The sequence below is a fragment of the Equus quagga genome, chromosome 22 (genome assembly GCF_021613505.1).
Source record: "Equus quagga isolate Etosha38 chromosome 22, UCLA_HA_Equagga_1.0, whole genome shotgun sequence".
Taxonomy (NCBI): Eukaryota; Metazoa; Chordata; class Mammalia; order Perissodactyla; family Equidae; genus Equus; species Equus quagga.
Genome location: NC_060288.1, coordinates 19,721,445 through 19,744,154, shown reverse-complemented (window position 1 = coordinate 19,744,154; position 22,710 = coordinate 19,721,445). Strand labels below are relative to the sequence as shown.

The 22,710-nt window shown below is 38.3% G+C and overlaps 1 protein-coding gene and 1 long non-coding RNA gene across 2 annotated transcripts in view; one reads left to right on the top strand and one right to left on the bottom strand.

Moving 5' to 3' along the window:
• The first annotated feature begins 524 nt into the window (after window positions 1-524).
• FRG1 (FSHD region gene 1) lies at window positions 525-16,650 on the top strand. The gene is made up of 9 exons (XM_046648421.1): window positions 525-1,817; window positions 3,844-3,911; window positions 5,708-5,833; window positions 6,629-6,686; window positions 8,346-8,460; window positions 11,025-11,129; window positions 14,665-14,756; window positions 15,197-15,307; window positions 16,543-16,650. The coding sequence occupies exons 1-9, from the start codon at window positions 1,756-1,758 to the stop codon at window positions 16,577-16,579; spliced, it is 774 nt and encodes a 257-aa protein (XP_046504377.1). The 5' UTR covers window positions 525-1,755; the 3' UTR covers window positions 16,580-16,650.
• Window positions 14,705-22,710, bottom strand: part of LOC124231638 (uncharacterized) — a 26,475-nt gene continuing 18,469 nt past the window's right edge. The window contains exons 4-5 of the long non-coding RNA XR_006886629.1: window positions 15,584-15,677; window positions 14,705-14,815 (exon numbers count right to left, since the gene is read on the bottom strand). This is a non-coding gene — a long non-coding RNA (uncharacterized LOC124231638). The remainder of the gene's footprint in view (window positions 14,816-15,583; window positions 15,678-22,710) is intronic.

The following is a 22,710-nucleotide window of genomic DNA, read 5'->3' as shown; positions in this document are numbered from 1 at the left end:
AGGTATCATCCTATTTTATAGCTGAAGAAGCATAGACATATAGAGGTTAAATAATTTGCCCAAAGTCACCTAGCTTATAAAGAGAGTAAGGTTTGTCCACCCAGCAGTCTGTCCCCAGAAGCCACACTCTTAACTACATGCTATACTGCCTCTCACTGCACATTGTTTACTTAGATGGAGACCCTTAAGGTCAGGCCCTGAGTCAAAGCATCTTTGTACCCTCTTATCACCAAGCACGGTGTCTTTGCAGAGACAGCTGATAAATAAATAAGGCACTGACTTCCAATGGCCTCCATGATATTCCTTACCCATCCGATTTTTCTCCTTCTGTTTTTCTACCACAACCCCCTCCTATAAAGTCACCCTCTTCATTATCCCACAGCTTAACTTCAGGCCTTAGAATCTTAACACTTTAACAGACACTCACTCAGGGTCTATTCTGAAGCAGGCATTGGGCAGGGTATAGGTGAGACAAGGATGAATAAGCCACAGTTTCTGCCCTAAAAAAGGACACAATTAAGCTATAGAATGAGAAATGCAGGATATTCAGGGCGATACAGGAAGTCATTCAAAGATGGGCTTTTGGAGGAAATGATGCCTGAATTTGTCTTAAAGGGAAAAAAAGGGGCCAAGTGAAGAGGGAAAGAGGGAGGAGAAGCATTCCAGGCAGCAGCAGCAAGCACAGAGCACTCGAACATTTCCAGTAATTTCGTGTGACTGGAACTAGGCGGACAGAGGTGCCCTGGTGGGAGAAGAGGCCAGAGCATCAATAGCTTATTAAGTGATGCTACGATTTTCCCTCCAGAAAGCAATAGGCTGCCTTTAACAGATTTTAGGTAGGGGAACAACGATCAGCTCTTTCTTTAGAAATATCCCTCAGGTAGCACCATAGAAGATGGTTTGGAATAGGGAGAAAATGGAATCAGGGAGGTGAATTATAAAATTGTCGAAGAGACTGGAGCAGGCACGAGAAACATTCAAGTGAATGGGGCTGTGAAAACCTCTCCCAAGACCCACCCTAGCCAGAAAGACTGCGATCACGTGCGTTTGCAGTGTCAACCTCCACCCGAATTCCTACAGCACTTGTGAAACCTGCGGCCCAAATTTTGGCATTTAATTATCCCTCATTTTATTCCCTAATTGTTTCCGGTACACGACTGTAGTCTCCCTAGTTAAAGCAGGGCTATAAACTTTTATGGCATTGAAATAGCTTGTAAAGTCGTCCGAGGCCCGATAAGAACGCTCCTGGCTTCCCAGCCGCCGCCGGCCCAGACTCGGCCGCGCCGGGCGGTCCTGCCCGGTCTGCTGCTAGCAGCACGGCACCTGGAGGGCTGATGGCGTCACTTCATCCTCTGGCTGATCAAACGGTCGCCCCCTCCCGAGACCCGGCAGGAAGCTCTCTCAAGAGCGGCTCGAGACGCCAACCGCGGCTGTAAGCCCCGCCGCGTCCACCAGAGGGCGCGTCACCCCGCCTTTCCTCCGTGAGGGACGACCTCACAGTCAAGACCGCGCAAACGAGTGCTGAGGTATTTAGGCCCTCTGCGGTGGCCGTAGTCCCGCACAGTAAACAGGAAGTAGGCTTCTTTATTTGGGCCTCCGCATTCGGGTGAAGAAGACCGGGGATTCCGTGGCGTGGGCTTTCAGGGAGTCCGGATTCGATCTCCCTTTTTGTGACTTCCTCGCCTTCCCTGCTCCGGTCGAGGTATTTGGTCCCGCGCCAGCTCCCGCCTCTTGCACAGAAGCGTCCCCGGAACCATGGCCGAGTACTCGTATGTGAAGTCCACCAAGCTCGTGCTCAAGGGAACCAAGGCTAAGAGGTGAGGCCCGGAGCCCGTGTGCAGACCCTTCCCTCCTTCCTGACAGGCCGCCTCCTCCCGGGAGCCGTGCGGAGCCGGCGCTGCGGCTCCCACCCTGGGCCCGGCCTCTGCCCCGGCCCCCGGCGCCTCTCCAGAGCTGGGCAGCCAGGCCGCAGGGGCGTGTCCGAGCTGTCGCGCCCTGGAAAGGGAGGAGACAGGAGAGCGAGCCCGGGAGCACAAGTTTGGGTGCCCCGATGAGGCCTCCCTCCAGACCTCCATGGTGGGTCTGCTTTAGTTTGATGACCCAGATCATAACAATAACTTCCTTTATTGGGGATAAGTATTTTCACCATTGTCTCCCCCCAAAAAAAATTCTTAATTTTTTAATGCCATATGCAGATGTGCATTTTGATAGGGATAAGCTCGAAATCCGGACTCCACCAGTTAGTAATTTGTGGCATGTTCGTTAATACCTTTGAGCTCATATTGTCTCATTTATTAGGAGGAAGTAATGCTACTCTGAAAGGATTGTTATGAGGATTAAGTGAGATAACTTGCACAGTCAATAAGTAGAGCCAAGTGCAAGGAGGAGGTCTTGGTGATTTATGATCATTAGATTTTTAGGACAAGGTGTCTGTCCATTCATATCTCCACCCTTTTTTAACTGGTAGATTTGCTCGGAGTTGATTTTTCATACAAATGTAGAGCATTTCCTCCCGGTCTCAGTGGTAAACAGAGTTTGGAGGCCTTTTAGGTGAATTGGAAAGAGTCAAGGAGCAAAATGAAGTCACTGCTCTTAAGAGCGCGGGTAAGGCCCTGGCGTCGTGAGGAATTTATCCTGAATAAATCTGAACCTTTGACTGTCTGAACTCACTGGGGGAGAGGAAGAGTTAGCTTCTGAAAACATACTTTATGAAGAAAATGCAAACAAGTGTCTTCTTATAACTATCGTAACTGTGGATCATAATTAACACACATATAGCACTTTCTATGTACCAAGAACTGTTCGAAGCACTTGACATATTAACTTTTTTTAATCACCTTTGGAGTTTTTTTAATTACTGAGATATAATTCATATACCATAAAATTCACCCTTTTAAAGTACAATTCAGTGGTTTTTAGTAGATTTGCAAGGTTCACCACTATCTAGTTGCTGAACATTTTCCTCACCTCAAAAGGAAACCCCTTCCCCATTAAGCAGCCACTCTCCATTCCGCCCTGCCCCAGTCCCTGGCAACCACTAATCTACTTTGTGTCTATGAATTTGCCTCTTCCGAATATTTCCTATAAATGGAATAGGCAGTCTTTTGTATCTGGCTGCTTTTACTTAGCATGACATTCTCAAGGTTCAGCCGTGTTGTAGCATGTATCGGTTCTCATTCCTTTTATGGCTGAATAATATTCCATTGTATGGATATAACACATTTTGTTTATCCCTTCATCACTTGATGGACATTGGGGTTTCTACCTTTTCACTATCATACATAATGCTGCTATGTATATTAATTTGCAAGTTTTTGTATAGACATATGTTTTCAATTCTCTTGAGTATATACCTAGGAGTAGAATTGTTAGGTCATAGGGTAACTTTGTTTTAACTTTTTAAGGCACCCCAACTATTTTCCAAAGCAGCTGCACCATTTTACATTCTCACCAGCAATGCATGAAGGTCCATGTTAACTCTTAATCCTCACAATAACCTTAAGAGTTGAGTGTCAGTTATGATCCTTACTTTGTAGGTAGGGAAGCTGACTCAGAGAGAGAAGTAACTTTTCCAAAAATCGCAGAGCGAAGAAGTGACAGAATCAGGCTTTAAAACCAGACAGTCTGTCTCCAGTGTCTATGCTCTTGACTATAACACAGGACATACAGGATTAGAAGCAACTTCTCGATATTAGAAGTAAGAGGTACATCAATGAAGTCATTGTAAATCAATAATTTATCAATGAACGTACAGCTTAAAAGATTCCTCTGAGACTCCATCTTGTGATATTTAACATGCAAATCAATATATATAAACTCATCTATACAAATTACCTCCTGTAGCAAGAAGAAAAAGAACAAAGAGAAGAGAAAAAGAGAAGATGATGAAGAAACTGAACTTGATATTGTTGGTGGGTCAGTTTTCTATACTTTATTCTGAGAAAAGTTAACATTGGTTGAGATCCCTTTAAAAATATTTTCCTAGTTAGAGATAAGTGGTAAAAAGACAGTAGAAGGAGTTTATGACCTATTTGTATTTGTCTTAAAATGCTCAAGTATTGGTGACAATAGTAGATTGCTTTTATTCTCTAGCATGGTAGATGTCACTGATGCCTTTTCTTCCTTGTCAGAACAAAGCACAGGAGAGGGTAAACAGAGTTCCGTGACTTAGTAGGCACCGTTAGAATACTTAATAGCCCAGAGACGCTGATGCATGATTTTAAAGGCCTGATGTAAATAAATATTATGTAACCAAATATATTTTACAAATTATTTTCCTTGAACATTTTAATTGTAGAAGCCAGTGATTTGTATATCCCTAAAAGAAATATATGCAAAAATATATTTTTGAATATATTCACAGTACAGAATAATTTGTGTACTGTGAAATGAGTGAAAATCTTAACTAAACAGAACAGTACAACCAGAGGCACTCGCAACTAGAATATACAGCTATGTCCTGGGGGGGCTTTGGGGAGAAGAAGAGGAAAAAAAAGAGGATTGGCAACAGATGTTAGCTCAGGTGCCAGTCTTTAGGGAAATAAATAAATAAACACAAGAGAATGTCAAGGTAGCCTGTAAGTGGTACTAGAAATAAACTTACCCAAACACACTTACCCAGCCTGTTTTCCATTTAGTCCTTCTGTCCTTTCCGCACCTGTACTTTAAAGCAATTTATTTCTCTTTTAAAACTTGGTAGGTTGCATTTTGAAACCATAAATTATGGCTCCTTTACATTTTATGTGAAATGGTATAAAGCTAATATTCTAGATGATCTCGCATTTTTGCGAACTAGCAAATCAACAATTCTAAAATTAGGGTAAATATCTTGGGGCGATATCTCGGTGTGGAATTGCTGTGTCAGAGGATAGGTGAATATTTAACTATATTAAAAAAACTGCCAGAAATTTTCTAAAATATTTGCATCATTTTACACGCCCACCAAGAAAGTATTAAAAGTCTGTAATCAGTCTTTTCTCTCAGTCTGTGGTTTGACTTTTCATTTTCTTAATGGTGTTTTTTTGATAAGCAGATGTTTTTAATTTTTATAAAGCCCAATTAACTTTTTTTTCTGTTATGGCTACCACCTTATTTCTCCAATCTAAGAAATCTTTGCTTACCCCAAGGTCGCAAAGATATTCTTCTACATTTTCTTTTAGAGGCTTCGTAGTTTTGTGGGTTGTTTTTTTTTTTTTTCCTTGAGGCAGATTAGCCCTGAGCCAACTGCTGCCAGTCCTCCTCTTTTTGCTGAGGAAGCCTGGCCCTGAGCTAACATCCATGCCCATCTTCCTCTACTTTATATGTGGGACAGCTGCTACAGCATGGCTTGCCAAGCGGTGCCATGTCTACACCCAGGATCCAAACGGGTTTTTACACTACTGTAAATAGAATTTTAAAATTTTATTTTCCAGTTGTTTGTTGTTAGTAGATAGATAGATGGTTGATTTCTGTATATTGACCTTGTAGCCTGTGGCATTATTAAATTCATGGGTTGTAATCTCGGTGTCCTGGTTTTGATATTGTACTGTCAGTATCAAAGTTATGTAAGATGTTACCTTTGGGAGAAAGTGAGTAAACGCTATATGAGACCTCTCTGTATTACTTCTTACAACTGCAAAATAAAAAGTTTTTAGTAAGTTACAACAACAACAACACGTAAAGACCGTGTGTCAAATCTAAAATATGAATTACTGATTTTATTTTTTAGGAATCTGGTGGACAGTAACAAACTTTGGTGAAATTTCAGGAACCATAGCAATTGAAATGGATAAAGGAACTTACATACATGCACTTGACAATGGACTTTTTACACTGGGAGCTCCACATAAAGAAGGTTTGTGTCTGGTAGAAGCAAAGGAACGGAAAAGGCCACTGACAGTATACATTTTGTATACTCGTTCACTTCGGCCAGATTCTAACTAATCAGAAGTGTATTCCAAAAGAATGAATCCATTGCATTTGACTCTTCCACTTTTTCCCTTCCACAATATTTACCACTTATTGGCAGCTCCCTCTTTCCAGTACAGCGTTTGAAAACATTCTGTATAGTTCTAGAAGAGTATTATTGGAAATCAAAAATAACATGAATAATTGAAATAATAAGTGGAAAGAAAAAACCTGGTTGAGTCCAAGGTTTGAATTCCTTTATTCTTCAGATCATTTGCCAAAACTAACCTGGAGCATCGTTAACTGTGTGAAGTTTTCTCATTCCCTTTTAGCCCATCAGAGGAAGCACTAATGGGATATGAAGTAATTAGAAGATAAAAAGTAGTATCTTGTGACCTGAAGGCCTTCCCTTGAATAAATTACGGCATGTTTAGTTTTTTAAATATTAAGTGTTTATCTGTCTATGTACTACATTTTAAAACGCAAAGAGAAAATATCTTGGAAGTGACTAAATAAGCATTAAGCTGACCTTTGTTATTAAGTATGGAAAACAAACGCTCTAGTTATAGGAAGATACAGTAGATCTTGATACTTTGAATACCGTCTTACAATCATATCATAATATCATAATGTTCTTACATTTAATTTTAAAAGAAGCTACTTTTTTAAAGCTAAGGAATATCTTTACGTGTCTGTTTTTAACAGATGTCAAATTTATTTCAAAATGTTTTTTCTCCTGTAGTTGATGAGGGCCCTAGTCCTCCAGAGCAATTTACAGCTGTCAAATTGTCTGATTCCAGGTAAGCTTGAGTTGACCTGCAATTAGTAATCTTTTGTTTTTTTAATTTAATTTCATTCATTAAAAAATTCTAATATCTAGCTAACTTCAGCCCACAGAATAATTTTGATTTAAAAACCAAAGCAATTTTTGAGAAGGAGATTTTTTGACATTTTTAAAATATACCATTATTTATATAACCAGCAGATATTTCGGTATTATTCAGTTACATTTGCAATAACTGTCTTTAAAAGAGAATTAAAGCTCCAGATAGAAGCATACGTTATGATTCCTCACGATATATAATACAATGCTGGAAAAAATGAAGATTAATAATGTCACAGACCAAACAAGATGTAGATTAGAAAGATTACATGAAAAACAAACATAAGATAAAACCTGGTCTGATGTTGCCATGATATATAAACACTCTGATCAGAAGTCAAGAGACCAACAGGAGGATAGAAGAAAGGAATATTGTTGAAACCAGCAGAGAATGTTAATAGTCAGAAAGACCAAAAGTATTTTACTTATTATTTTTACAATCATTTTATAAGCTGACTGTTTTTATTCTCACAATGCAGAAGTACAGAATGATACTTTGGGTAATAGACATGGAACTTGAATTTCAGTATTATAGTAATTAGCTCCATCAATATGATAATGATTTGTATTACATTGTCATTAACCAATAAATGAGTATAAAGTTAGTCCCCTGGCATCATGGGGATTGATAAGCTAAAATATTAGAAATCATATTTTTTTAATCAGATTAAGATGATTATTTCTATACTTTCTTTGAACAGCCAATAAGTATGATGAAAGACTTTCAGAGAATAAAAGGAGAAGAAAAATCAATAAACACAAAACTTCTTTACAATTGAAAATTTAAAACCTTATAAGCAAAATAAGTAGGCAAATGAGGAAAATATTTGCAAGAGCCTTAATAGGCACTGAGTTTTTACTCTTCACATGTATGTGCAGGATTCATAACACTAAGAAAAACAGTAAAACCCTAATAGAAAAACAGACAAAAAGATAATTTAAAAACTAAAAAGGAGAAGTACAAATATCATTCTCAATAATAAAGTGCAAATTAAATAGGATGCTACTTTTCCCATATCAGATTTTCTAATTTTTTTTATAAAAAAGGCATAATGTTAACATTTGTGGTAAAAAGAGATTCTCCTAATTTGAGGTGACAATGTAAGTTGATATAAATGTTTTCTGGAAAGTGGTTTGACACTATGTAATAGGAGCTTTAAAGTTGATACCCTCTGGTCCAATAATTTCCTTTCTAGGAACATCGTCTAAGGATAGATTAGCAATTTTATGACAGAAAAGATAATAGCAGCACTATTTATAATAGCAGAAAAAATAAATTTTAATACATCTGTAGTAGAATATTGTATATCCATTAAAAGTGGTGTATTTGAAGAATAATTAATTTGGAAAATGTTTGCTACATATAATATATAATGCTTGTATTAAAAAGCAGAATGTAAATTGTATATATAAAACTATACTGTCCAATATCATAGCCACTAGTCACACATGGCTTTTGAACCTTTGGACTATGACTAGTTTGAATTTTTACATATACACACATACACATTATTTTTATGTTCCATATTTAATTTTCTTTCAGTTTTTAACATTTATCTATTTTATTAATCTGAAGAATTGCCCTGAAATCTGGCTATGGAAAATACCTTGGTATAAATTCAGATGGACTTGTTGTTGGGCGTTCAGATGCAATTGGACCAAGAGAACAATGGGAACCAGTCTTTCAAGATGTAAGTGCTGTTACTGTTTATAAAAGCTTCCTGTCAATGTAAGAGAAAGTCTTTAACAGTCAATGAGAGTATATAGTCTAAAAAAACAAAGTATAAAGTGTAACAGTATAATGCATTAAATTGGGAAAAAACAATATGGACCCATCACCTTAAAAAGATCTCAAAAAACAGTCCAACAGAAACAGCAGTAGTGCTTCTGCTGCCCTTGGTGCTTAGATTTAGGTCTCTCTTATTTTCCATTAAAGAACCAGGACTCCTCCAAGGGTAACAAATTTTATTTCTTGGGGCAGGAAAACAGTTCAGGATTATCTTTTTTTTAGCAGAAATTATGGATGCTTTCAAAAACATTAGAGACTATGGTAAGAGGACAATGGAGCAAGCTTAAGGGGCTGGCCACTGGCCAGGTTGTGACAATTTGTACATAAAATAATAAGTAATGATAATAATGGTTCATTGAAATCAATATAGTCTATAAATGTCTTTGTGTTCATAATGAAACTCAAAGAGAACAGCAAATAGTGTACAAAAAGAGTTTTATTACAAAAGAAGGAGGAAGATAATATGTTGATTTTTGTTAATTTTAGTAAGTAGGCAATTTGCAGTATATGGGCATTTCTTTTGTTAGGTCTATGTCTGTTTATTCAGAATACCTAAGTCCTTTTTCTGTTTGTGTAAGCAATAAGATTGAACAGAAATATACGAGAGCTAAACAATCTCCTCAAAGTTGATACTATTATCAAAGAAGGACCATAGGCACCAGTGGAAGCGGAGTCCAGTAGTTGCATAGCATCACGTCAGTGGTCATATACAATAACGAATTCAAAATAGGATCCAACAGTGTTTTCCAAGATGATAAATTAGCCAAGCATCGCCCCAAAAAGAGGAATTACTTACACTCATTCCTTCATCCCCTAGGATAAAAATCTCTGGGTCAATAACTTTCAAACTTTTTTGACCCCAGTCCAGTGAGAATGACATTTTTACGTTGCAGCCCAGTACACACATATGTGTAACCAAAGCAAGAGCTGTACTTAACAATACTGATCTGTGTGTTGTGCACTCTGGTATTTTCTATTCTATTTTACCTCTTTTCTGTCTTTTTTTCCCAGTACTGGTGAGTACCCACTAATTGATTTTATGAACCTCTAATGGGTTGTAACCCCTTCTAGATGACCCTACCAATATGATGAGATAGTTAGAATAAAAATTCTATCAACAGAAAAAGCCAGTATATCATAAGACCAGGATGATGAGTCAGATACCACTACTCACACAACTTTAGGAAGTTCATTTCACTTTATTTTGGGGGGAAAAACACTACGTTTTAAAAATTTAAATTTAGGGCCAGCCCAGTGGCACAGCAGTTAAGTTCACATGTTCCACTTTGGTGGCCCAGGGTTCGCTGGTTCAGATCCCTGGTGCGGACCCACGCACTGCTTGTCAAGCCATGCTGTGGCATGTGTACCACATAAAATAGAGGAAGATGGGCCTGACGTTACCTCAAGGCCAGTCTTCCTCAGCAAAAAGAGGAGGATCGGTGGCAGATGTTAGCTCAGGGCTAATCTTCCTCAAAAAAAAAAAAAAAAAGAAAAAAATTTAAATTTAAGTGAAAGAGAGGCTTAAAAGCCCCTGATGTAACAAGTAAAATTTTATTGCGAAAAGGGACTCAGCCGTGGATCAGCAGCACAGGTTAAATCACCCTGAACTGTACACCGTATCTGGCTCACCGAGAGCTGTCCAGGTGACAGAAAACCCAGCCTGTGCCACCTCGAAGTAGAAATTCAATCAAATCCATGTGATTAGCACCTTTGTAACTGGATATGATAGAAGGTTGTGAATACGTCTTGTAATGATTGTGAATATTTTGTCTGATGTTTAAGGTATTCAGAATTTTCCAGAAGAATCAACCATGTACAAGTTATAATTAAACCTTATATTTGTTAAGAGAATTTAATCAAGTCTATAATCTTTATTTAGATACACAAAATAATTAGTTTTCAAAGGTTTATTAGAATCAGTATAATACACTGAGCATTAAACAACTAAAAAGAGTATGACTGTTTCTTTCCACATACAGAAGTCCCTCAGACATTGATTCTTAGAGTTCTGAGCAGTAAATTCAAAAGTACCTAAAGCTAACTTATATATGATATATTTTTAAATTTTCTAATTATGGAGAAAAATTTTACTTAAAACACTACTAGGTAATTATTGCACATTGTAATTTTTTATTGTCTTTAAAGCTAATTATTTTTCACACTGAACTAAATCATTTATATCCTCAATAGAACTTTGAGGCCAAAGGAAACAATTCTATTTCATCTAGTTAGAATATAGTCCTACTAAATAGAATATACTAAAAATATTTATTGGGGTTACCTTTGAGTAGTCAGATTATAGGTGATTTTGGTTTTCTTTTCTATAGTTTTTTTATTTTTCAGGTTTTCTCCAGATTCTTTTTCCTGATTACTTAGACGCAGGAGGAAAATTAATTTAGTCTGAAGACTTAAGAATTCTTTTGCAGCCAGTCTCATAACTGTTTTTGTTGCTATTATTTTATTTAGGGGAAAATGGCTTTATTGGCCTCAAATAGCTGCTTTATTAGATGCAATGAAGCCGGTGATATAGAAGCAAAAAGTAAAACAGCAGGAGAAGAAGAAATGATAAAGGTAATCGTGGCATTTTTCTATAGACTAATACATGACACGCATATGATGTGCCTACATCTCTTTAAAATGTTGAATCATTTACTATCACTTTAAAGATTTAGTTCAAAACTTTTCATACTATGCTTCAAGTAAGCTTTATTTTTAATTATAAATCCCATAACTGAGGGCTTGTTTGCACCATGTGGTAAAGAAATTACTGCATTTAAGAGCTACTTTGCTATTATCTCCATGTATTAGTATCTTTTTCTGAGTAGTTTTATATGCTTTTTAAGCTGATGTTTTCTTTTTTTCTTGCCTGCATTTTAAAATTTAATTTTTTAAATAGATGATATGTTCACATGGTTGAGAATTTTTAAAAAATAAGCATATAAATATAAGAATGTCTCCCATCTTTCTATTGCCTTCTAGAGTTTCTTTATGCAAATATGAATGTTTGTAATTTTCTACCCCTTTACACTAAGGTTAACCTCCTGTACACTCTCCTTTAGACCTGTTATTTTCCTTAACATTGCATCTTGAAGATTTTCCCTTATCATTGTGTAAAAAGGTTTCTCTCTCTTTTTTTTAACAGCTACATAATATTGCATTTTAGAGATGGGCCACAATTTATTTAATCAGTTCCTTATAATGGAAGTTTAGGTTATTTCCAGTCTTTTGCTCTCACATACAGTGCTGCAGCACACAACTTTCAATCTGCGTCGTTTTGTAGGTATGCAAGCACACCTGAGGGTAAATCCCCAGAATGAGAACTACAGGGCCAAAGGGTGTGCGCGTTTTTCATGCCCTGAGATACTGCCGGATTGCCCTCCGCAGGGGTTGTGCTCACTTACACTCCCACCAGCGTGTGTGAGAAAGTTACTAGGTTGTTTTGAGTTTGTTTAATATTTGAGCATCTGTGTCACTAGTCACTATATAAAGTATATAAAAGTAATAGCAGAACTTTCAGAGCTTTAGCCCTCAAATTCTGGATCTTTTGATGAATAAGTAAAAGTCTTCTTTACGTGAGGAAAAACATGAAGCACATAAAACAAATGTTTTTTAATTTGATATCAGTCATTAAGCTGGAAATAAAAATTCCTTATTCCAAGGTAAATTCCCTATTCTTATTCTTTGTTTCACTTTGTTGTGAAAGTTGTACAGACATCTCTATATCAAGGTGAAATTCTAATTAAAATTTCCAAGTAGATAAATCAGGTCGTATCTTAACTGGAATTTGATGAAGGCCTTTAAGGGTTAATTTTTTAGGCTTACAGAAGTCACTTGATCTTTAGTGAAAACATACGCTGAGTCTACAGAATAACTGCCATCTTCTTGATGAATAATTTTTCTTTTTCTTGGCATCCATCCCAGTACGGACCATTCTACTAACCTCACCTAATTTCTCTGTTGGAGAGTCAGGTGCTGGCTGGTCTGATCCAGATTGGCTGTGTGTAATGCATTAGGGAGGGCTAGAGTGGAGGGCTCAAAGAAATGGGGGAAAAATGCCTTTTCTAAAGGGGCCTTAATCCTTAAAAATAAAGCATAAAAATCTGTTACATTTTTCTCTGCTACCAGCATAATTTAACAACATCTATCAAGTATCTGTACATGCCTTGTGTTAAATTCCATGTCATGTGTTTGATTTTATTTTTAAAATGTTCTCAATTTTCATAATACTCAGTTTTTACAGTCTTAGTATTCTTTTTTACCTTGAAAAATATTGCTAGTCTTTTTAAATGATATACCAGTAACTCTTTATTTCGTCATTTGGAAATAGCAAATGACTGATGGAGAAAGAAATACTGTAGACAACACAGGAATTAGAAATTTCAGTATATCTTCCATAGATTTCTCAAAAGGCCAGGCTCAAATAATTTCAGTCTAAAACTTAGATATTCTTTTGTTTCATTTTGAAAAGCATTAGTCATAATAGTTTTCAATTACGTAAACTAAAGCAAGTTGCTGCAGGCGCTGTACTGAACGCAGCACATGCATCATCATCTTTTTTCTTTTCCTTTTTTTTTTTTGCTGAGGAGGATTCACCCTAAGCAAACATGTGTGCCAGTCTTCCTCTATTTTGTATGCCCGGGAACCGAACCCGGGCCACCAAAGTAGAGCATGCCAAACTTAACCACTAGGCCACGGGGCCAGCCCCCACATCGTTGTCTTTATTCTTCATGATGTTGCTGTGAGAAAGCTGTTGTTAGCTTAACTTTACAGACAGGAAACAGCCTTCACCCTCCTCACATCCTCACTGTTTTGATCAGTCACTTCTTGAAAGTCACACAGCTAGACATGGTAGAGACAGGATGTGTCCCCAGGCTGACGTGACTCTGGAAACTACTCTTGCATTCCACTCCACGCTGCTTCTCAGGAAACAGATCATGAGAAAAATGCTGATGGATTTCTGACTTGCCTATTTTAAATTGTATTTATTTATATTTAATTTTATTGTATCATGTTTTAATTATTTCTCATCTGGATTACATTACAAAAGCATGATTATTGAAGACAAACCATGCAAATGCAGTACTTTGCACTTCTACAGAAAAAAAGCCACTATGCTTATTTATCATTAATTACAACCATTTTTATGTGCAGTAACTGGCACGTTTCCCTCGGTCTGTTGTGTTAGTCAGGCACCTGGAAGTTCTGAGCAGTAATGGTCCGGCACTCTTTCCACTTTGCCTCTTGCATCGCAGGCTCTACCAGTCCATGTCAGGCATCCGCCATTCTGGCCTGGCTTCATCTACTAGAACACCTTCCCTCCTGCCACAAGTAGTATTGTGTACTGTCACAGGCCCTGGCCAGGAATTTCCCCAGGTCTTCTAGAACTCCTCTAACCAGAATGGTTGCACACATATCACTTGGCGCTCTGGTTGTTGGTCACCACTTTCTAAGCTCTTGGAGCTACAGAGACCACTTTGGAGACATGGGTCCTTTGGGTTGCAGGCTGCCAGTTCCACGGGCCTGAATTTTTTCCCCTTCTTTGCCCCACTCACCTGATCCTAATTGCTGTATCTCTCTCAATTTATGGTGTGTGATAGTAAATATCTGTCAAAACTTAAAGAGGATATAAGTAGTATTTGAAAGGGGTGGATTCCAATTAGGTAAAAACAAATTCTGTTATGTTAAAAGTTTGAATGTATTTGGTAGTAGCCCATGCAGAGTAAAATAGCGGCTATCTTAAACTTTCAATGTTATAAAATAAACACTGCCAGGGGTAATTTGATCCCACTGTATTTACTCTGAGGACAAAGTTAAATTATTGCCTAATTGCTCAGCAGGATCTGATCTGTAAAATGTTTTTCAAATAATTTTCTCTTTAGTGTTTCTGATGCAACGGCTCTAGAGAAACATATAATGGCAGTTATTTACATAAATTATATGTATATAAATGAAAACATATCTAGAACCTGTCTTTTTCTGAATCCCATTGCTATGTTAATTGTTTTCCTCTTTTGCATAAGAAATCAGCTAGAATGTTCTTGTGTACTAAGTGGGAAAGGGGGAAGATAAACGTGTAACCTGTTGGATTCGCATCTCCACTACCCAGATTAGATCCTGTGCTGAAAGAGAAACTAAGAAAAAAGATGATATTCCAGAAGAAGACAAAGGAAATGTTAAACAGTGTGAAATCAATTATGTGTACGTATTCTTTTCCTTATAGATCTGCAGATTTGTCAGTGAAGCGCTCCTCAAGGCACCTAAAATAAAAAACCTGAGCGACAAGGAGAGGCAACATAATGGAGACTCTAGGGCAGAGCGCTGAGCTGAATGCTGTTCTTTTTTAGGGCTTCAGTTTTCCAATTTTCCTGCTAGCTTTCAAAGCTGAAGTCACTCGGGTTAGTTCTCCCTCTTCACTAATAGAATGGCTGTAACCTGTCAGTACATTGATGCCAACCAAATGCTGTTCCATAGCCAGGACATGGGCTCCAGCCAGCGTTCCCAGGAGAAGTGGGGCTCAAAGAAATACAATTAGATTTTTTTTAAGTAAATGAAAACCTTTTAAAATATTTGTAAGTTCATCAGTAAACATGTATAACCAAAGCTTGAGATATTTTTTAAGAAAGACATTTTCTTAACAGAAAGAAATTTCAGAGCTTCCAAGACCACAAACTTAAAATAAGTAAAGAAGACAGTAAAATTCTTAAAAAGGCCCGGAAAGATGGATTTCTGCACGAAACGCTCCTGGACAGGTAGGGATATTTTTACTTATTTCTAACTATTTTCAGTAGCCAATAGAAATGGCATAGATAAAACCAGTGTTCTTTTTAAATTACTATAGTTTTCTCAAATTTTTGTCTTTCTTTCTAATTTGTGAACATAGTAGTAATATTACCTGAAAAAGACATCGTAAGTCTGGGAAAAGATCACCAGAAAGGAATGTCTAAAAATTGCCAGATTCTAAGTACTTATATATTTTGTTGTAAGAAATTCAGGTTTGACTGAACCTACTTCATAACTTTACTTACCATCATCTTTTTGTAACTATTAGAACGAGGGCTGGAAAGTAGTAGTTTGACTAATTTCAAAATTCTGTGGATTCCATTGTAGTAGTACAGGTTCCTAAAAATGAGATAAAAATAGACCAGTTTAAAAAAACTGAAATATAAAAGTTAAATGAAATTGAAGCACTTGTATTAAGCTAGATTCAGAAGTGTGCAAGATATTTAACATAGCACATTATTAATATTTATTTATTACTATTCCTATTTAGGTAAGTAATTTCCTAGATTTACAACAGAAAAAAATGGTTAGAGAGGTTTAGCTATGAGTTTACAGCTGTACATCAAATAAGTGCCAGATTGAAAGAGAATTTGGTGAACTCTTGTCACTCATTCAAGTCCTGTGTTGCAAAATTAATCTTAAAACCTGTCTTCACATTGCTTGAGAAAGACAATGCTTAATCATTTATTTCTTGTTAATTAGGATTTTCCCGTTGATCAAGTTGTTACCTAAAGTCAGTAAATGATTTAAGAATTTTTTATAGCTGAGCAAATTAGCGTGTATCTAGCGCTAAGAAATAAAGAATGCTATATAAAAACTAATCAGGGTATAGACTCAAAAGAAATAGAACAAAGTCTATGCCCTGTAACTTTCATCACCTACAAAAATATATCGCCGCTCGATTAAATAGAAGTTTAGGGCATGCTTAAATTCAGAGGTAATTAAAATTGCTATTGTGAATTGAAAAAGCCCTTAGGCAACATTTGTTAAAGATTAGGAAAAGATTTTCATAAGAATAGAACTCATTTACTGTGAAACATAAAATTAAACAGTAAAATTTTAATTATTTTAATATAAGTGGTGTGGTAATATAATAACCAAAATTGAGAACACAATTTTTAAGCGTGAGTTTATATTTAGTAGCAGTTGACTCTATGGCGTGTTTTCATAGATTAATTTTTATTATTTGTCTTTGTTTAAACAGGAGAGCCAAATTGAAAGCTGATAGATACTGCAAATGACCAGGCCTTCTGTTTCTGTCTTCCTCTTGTTTTTTTCTGAATAAAATAATCAGTGGCAGTGTTTTTCCAGAGTTCTTGGGCTGTTATGGAATTATTGCTGAACTAGTAGCTGGTTTAACCAAAATTAATCAAGTTGAACCAAGATTCTCCATGGATGTACTTTTTAGTTAATGAAACTTAGAGTGCACACTCAAAGTTTCACAGCATTTTGTTTCTTTTCTGGATTTCCTGTCGTAAAGCATGAGGTGCTCCTCTACGAAACTGGTGTTGGTTGTGCACCTTGTGGAGTCCATCCTGTTGCTTTACAGCCTTACTTTGCATTATGAATACAGCAGATGCTACTCAGTCCCTTTAAAAGGAACTTCGAAACTCCCAATGAGGTCAGTCACCAAGGCTTTGACTCTCTTAAATATTGCCCGAGTCACACAAGCCAAACAGAGAACAGAACAAGGGGGCTGGGCAGAGAGAAAACTATCAGGTGTTAGGCAGTGGGATGGGAACAGGAAACATTACAAAAGAGCAAACAGGCTCAGAACAGAGGAGACAGTCCTTAGGACAGTTTAGCAACAATGGAGGTGTGGAATGCTTTCATCCTCACTTGTGGGATGGGATGGGGGCTGTTAAAGAGGGTCAGATGCCAGGCGATGCGGAGGCAGTTTTACTCCTAGCCCGTCTCTTTCTGAGATCCTGAACACAGTATTCCAGATGTCATCGAACCCCATGAGTGTTCCAGATCCAAGTTGTGTATCAGATGCCTAGACTTCACCAAACTTCAGAAGGACTGAGATTGGCTGAGGCATCTGGATGTTTTTACAGTTCCACATTGATTCTGATGCACACCCTGGATTGAGATCTGGCCTAAGCTGCCAGGGCTTGTTAGATCTTAGCCTTTATTCCATCTGTCACCACTCTAGAGTTATATGGCCCCTCTGTAGCAAGGCAGCTAAGCTACCAATATCAACCTTATAAAGGAGCTCCTGGGGGCCGGCCCAGTGGCATAGTGGTTAGGTTCACGTAATCCACTTCGGTGGCCCAGATTTTGCAGGTTTGGATCCCAACTGTGGACCTACACACTGCTCATCAAGCCACGCTGTGGCAGCATCCCACATACAAGGTGGAGGAAGATTGGCATGGATGTTAGCTCAGGGACAATCTTCCTCAAGCAAAAAGAGGAAGATTGGCAACAGACGTTAGCTCAGGGCCAAGCTTCCTCACCAAAAAAAATAAAGGAGCTCCTGCTGTAGATCTTGCCCTGACTTAGCACCCCAGTTCCAATAGCTGGGCATTTCCCCCATCTCGAGTTCTCCTCCTTCTGATCCTTCGATTAGGAACACGCTTCCTACTGTGAGCCTCCAAAGCTGTGGTTCTCAACCAGGGGCTATTTTGCCTCCCAGGGGACATTTCGCAATGTCAAGACAGTTTTGGTTGTCACAACTGGGAGAGGGGGTGCTACTGGCACCTAGAAGTTTAGAGACTAGGGATGCTGCTAGACACCCTACAATGCACAGGACAGCAGCCCCCCAACAACAAAGAATTATCCAGCCCCGAATGCCAATAGAGCCAAGGTTGGGGAACCTGCCCTATGACTTCGTCTGTTCCTTCTACCAGCTCCCCACGCCTTAAAAATAAACAGTAGTTCAAATTTATATACATAAGCATCACCTAGGATACCTGTAGGTTTGCAAGACCAGTCCTCAGAGATGCAGGCTTAGCAAGTCTAGAATTGGACCCCCGAACTGACATTTTAACAAGCACTCCAGGTAATTCTGACACAAGTGACCTGAACCATGTTGAGAAACACTACCCTCAAGAGATTGATCTCTTGCCTCCAACACCGCTTGGTACCTGAGACCATCTGCCAGATAACTGATTGCCGTGGAGCAAACATTCTGCCTGCCTGAATTTCTGAACATGGAGTGTTCCTGGATTTCTTGTCACCATGCTCACCCTCCTGTTCCCCCAGTTCGTGCCCCCATTCCAAAGAGCAGAACTAATCACAGGTCCTGGCAATTAGGAACCTACAGACTAAAAGTACACGTTGCCTGCCCTCATAGAGTATATATGCTAGTCAAGGAGGACAACGATTCCCCTGATTTTCCAAGTCTAGTAATCTTATCAAAAAGGTTATATACAGTAAAAGCACTAACCAAAGAAAAAGCTCCCCCACACAACTCATTTTTCAGATTAGATAATTTCCATTTTTCTATCTTCAAGTTCACTGACTCTTTTACCATCTCTGACCAGCTGCTAAACTCATCTGATTTTTTAATTTCAGACCCTTTCACTTCCAGAATCCATTTGATCCTATTATTGTTGTCATAGCTTCTTTTTCTCTGCTGAAATTTCCTATCCATTCATTACAAGGTTTTTTTTGCCGGGGGGTGGGGGGGGGGCGGGCGTTGTTTTTGTTTTGGGGCAGAGTTATAACAGCTACTTTAAGAATCCTTGTCTACTAATTCCAATCTCTGGGTCACCTTGGGGTGGCTCTCCACTGATTGCCTTTGCTTTTGAGTATGTTTCTTCATATGTCTGATACTAGATTGTATCCTAACCATTGTGAATAACACGTTATAGAAACTGGATTTTATTTTGGTCCTCTGAAGAATTTTTAATTTTTTGTTTAGCAGGCAGTTAACTTGGTTGATCTCAAGCTCCAAATTCTGGCTCCCTGGCACTGGGCCCCCACAGCTGAAATCTGTTTTAGCCGGCTGCTTGAAGTCTGCCTAAGGGGCTGCCATTCAGAGATCAGTGAGAGATGTGGGCCCTGCGGCTGCCCTCTGTAGCTCTCTCCTTTCAGGATTTCCCCCTCGCTTTCTAGATTCTTTGGTCACTCTGCACTCTGCTTCCTCAATTAGTGAGACTTAAGGATTTTTTATGAATTTTAATTACTCTTAGTGGCGCTGCCTGGGCCTGCCCTAAATCGAGAAGATGTTAGAAATACAATTCCCTTCTTTCTGGAGTTAACTCCCTTCTGGTGTCTGTGCTTTTGGTCACACTCCATTGCCTTTAGATAACTCTTAATATTTTGTTCAAAGTTTAGTTTTCAGTGTGTGAGAGGATTAGTCTAGTACAGCTACTCCACCATGACCTGTTCAAACTCTGATTGGTCCCTTGCCCTTTCCCCCTCAAATTAAGAACCTGCCTAGGCTTTCCTAGATACAGACACAAAACTCTGCACATCCTACGGGAAGAAGTTAATAAAGAAATCGTTAAAATAAGTACATTCATACATCTGAAAATAGGACTGAATTCCTAAAATGGGCTCATCGAATCAGATGACCTAGCACCCACCTGAATACTATGGAGTTCCTGGGTCAGCCCTAGTGTAGACGCTGATCCGTCCATGGCATCAACTCACTATTGCAGGGATTATATTTACTCAGTTATTCTAAACTCTTAGGACACAGAAGAACATATAATATGCTGGCTAAATAGCATATTTTATTAACCAAGTTATTATGATGATAGCTTTCATGAGTGGAACGGGAAAACATGGAAAATGTCCTCTTCATCATACTGTTCTTTTACAGTATTATCATGATAATATTAGCCTGAGGGCCTTACTGCAGGTAAGCTCCTTAGTATTTTCAGGCTCACACATGTTGAAATCCATTTCATTTCATGAAAAGAGTAGAAACAAAATGAGAAAAAGAATAATTTCATACCTTTATTTCCCGTTTCCTCACTGACCTATTTACCAATTTTTTAATAAGTGCACGTTTCATTAAGGGAACTTGATGGTGTTAAGGCAGGTTTTGCTTTTGGACATTTCTTGTGTATTATACCCCAGGAAAATCCCTGGCACTATTTGGTGTATTTCTGGTTAATTTTATGCCACTAGGAGACTCCTCTTAATATGATTGAAGCTTATTTTCTATGATGGAGAAACAACGTGCGTTCTTTCCATTTAGCCTTGTGTTTCAACACTGCCTTTGTATTTCATAAAGAATAGATTTCCTTTTCAGGGTGCATAGCGAGGACTTTTAAATTAAAATCTGTGGGTGTTTATTTTTCTTAGTGTTTTGCAGATCTAATGAGGTTTGGCAATCCTGTTCCGAGTGCTGCTAGTAGAGAAAAAAGGGTGTAGCACTACTCCTGAGTACTTATTTTTTCATCAAGCAGTTTCCTAATTCCGGTCCTTAGATACAAAGTGGAATTGCAAGGAAGAGAGCCAAGAAAACAAAGCACCTATTCCTTTAGAAAGGTGGAAACTTAAATATAAGTAAACTCTAAGGTAAGAATCAAGTCATGACTTCCAAGCTTGGTTCCCTGACTGCCACCTGACAGACACGTAGAACATGGATGGCTGCAGTCATCCACACAGAAAGAATGAAAAGAGACAACACTTTCAGTGTCGAATGTCTCATTCATTCTTTTTATTATCTCTTAAGTTTGTATTACTAAGCAGTGTTCCCTATTTTCTTATTCTCCTGCTAAATATATTCCCCCAAGGCATTTTTTTTTTCCTGATACCAGGAAAAACTCAGGAATATACCCAGGTTCAGGAAAACTTAAAGTTAAGATACTAGTTTAGCCAACCGCCAGCACTCCTTCAGTCTGATGCCACCTGCGTATGCAAAAGGCTTTCTAAAGTGTGGTGACTTGTTTGGAAATGACCAGTGGCCCGTACGTAGATCCTAGCTGACATCAGCTTAAAGCACAGTAGCCCCAATTGTTTGAATGTATCCCTTCCTATTGTTTAGGCAAATAATTTCCCCAATTGCCTACAGAAACAACTCTCTTGCATGTTCCCTTGTTCTTCATTTTTAGCCCAAAAGTCCTCCCTAGAAGGCTTTCTATGTATCCCATCACTGCCTCTTCAGTCTCTTCCACCTCTCCACCCATCATCACCAACTTTTCTTTATCCATGTCCCTTTTACTTCCATAGCCTCCTTCCACACCCGTGTGCTCCCTCCACAATGCAGAAAAACAGGCAAAGACTTAAGCATTTAGCAGAATGCTAAAAATTTCCTCTCAACTCTCCCATGAAAATGCACCTTCTGTTTTTTTCAAGCTGAATTCAGCTCTCGTTCCATGCACTCAGAGTTAGAGAATCCTATACCATGGCCCCAAGAACCAGTTTTGAAACTCCCCATTCTCCCCACCCATCCACTCAGTCAGGCCTTGAAGTACATACCATCCACACCCATTGCCATTGCAGTTCTGCATTGCTCTCCACTGCAGTGTCCTTGACCCGCCCAAAACCTGGCTCATCCGTCTTTCTCTTCACTGAGTCTGCCGTCCTTGGTTTCACTGACTTCAGCATCCACACTATTGTGGTCTTACATTCAACTGCCTTAAAAATTCTGTCACCTCAGCTCAGCTCATCGTTCAGTCCAGTTTAAATAAACTGCAGACCAGCTAGCTTAGACATTTCGCCTTTGCTCCACCTTCTTCCTAGCTTGGAAACCCTCATCTTGAACTCCGAAAGACCCCCTTGGAGCATGACTTCCTCCCTTTACCTGGTGTGCTTTCCTTTTAAAAAGCTTTGAAACGTACTTCCTCGGTTCCAAGCCCTCTCAATTACTATTACATTTCATTTTCTTGCAGTTAGTGTGTTATTTCTAAGCCTAATAAATTATTTTATTTTTAATACATTATATTATGTTATAGTTATCGAGTTCATAGAATACAGTGTCATTTTTTAATCCAATACTAATATTTTCTTATATCACAAATATATTACCTCTAAGAAATTCCACATCTTGCCCTGTTCCAACTGTAATCAGGATCCTCAGTTTTCTCTTTAATATTACAAAACTACTGATCAATTTGCCATATGGTGTAAATAAGAAAAGAGGGATGAAAAGTCATCTTACACATCTGAGAAGACATTTCCTATTCTTCCTTCTGCTCCTCCCCCTTTCTTGCAACTCACATGCAGGACTTGGCGGTGTTGATAAACCTACCATTTAACTACAGAGAGTCACAAACTAGTAAGTACTAAATGCACGGACTTCTGTCTTTCTTCTTTCCCGGGATTTCTCATCTCACTCATATCAAACCCAGGAGAAGTGGGGCAGTTTTACCTTGATTGTACAAACCCAGGGCTTCCAGGTATGGCAGATTAGATACCATGAATGGCATGCCTTATTAAAACAATTAATACACTGGATCAAATATGGTTAAAT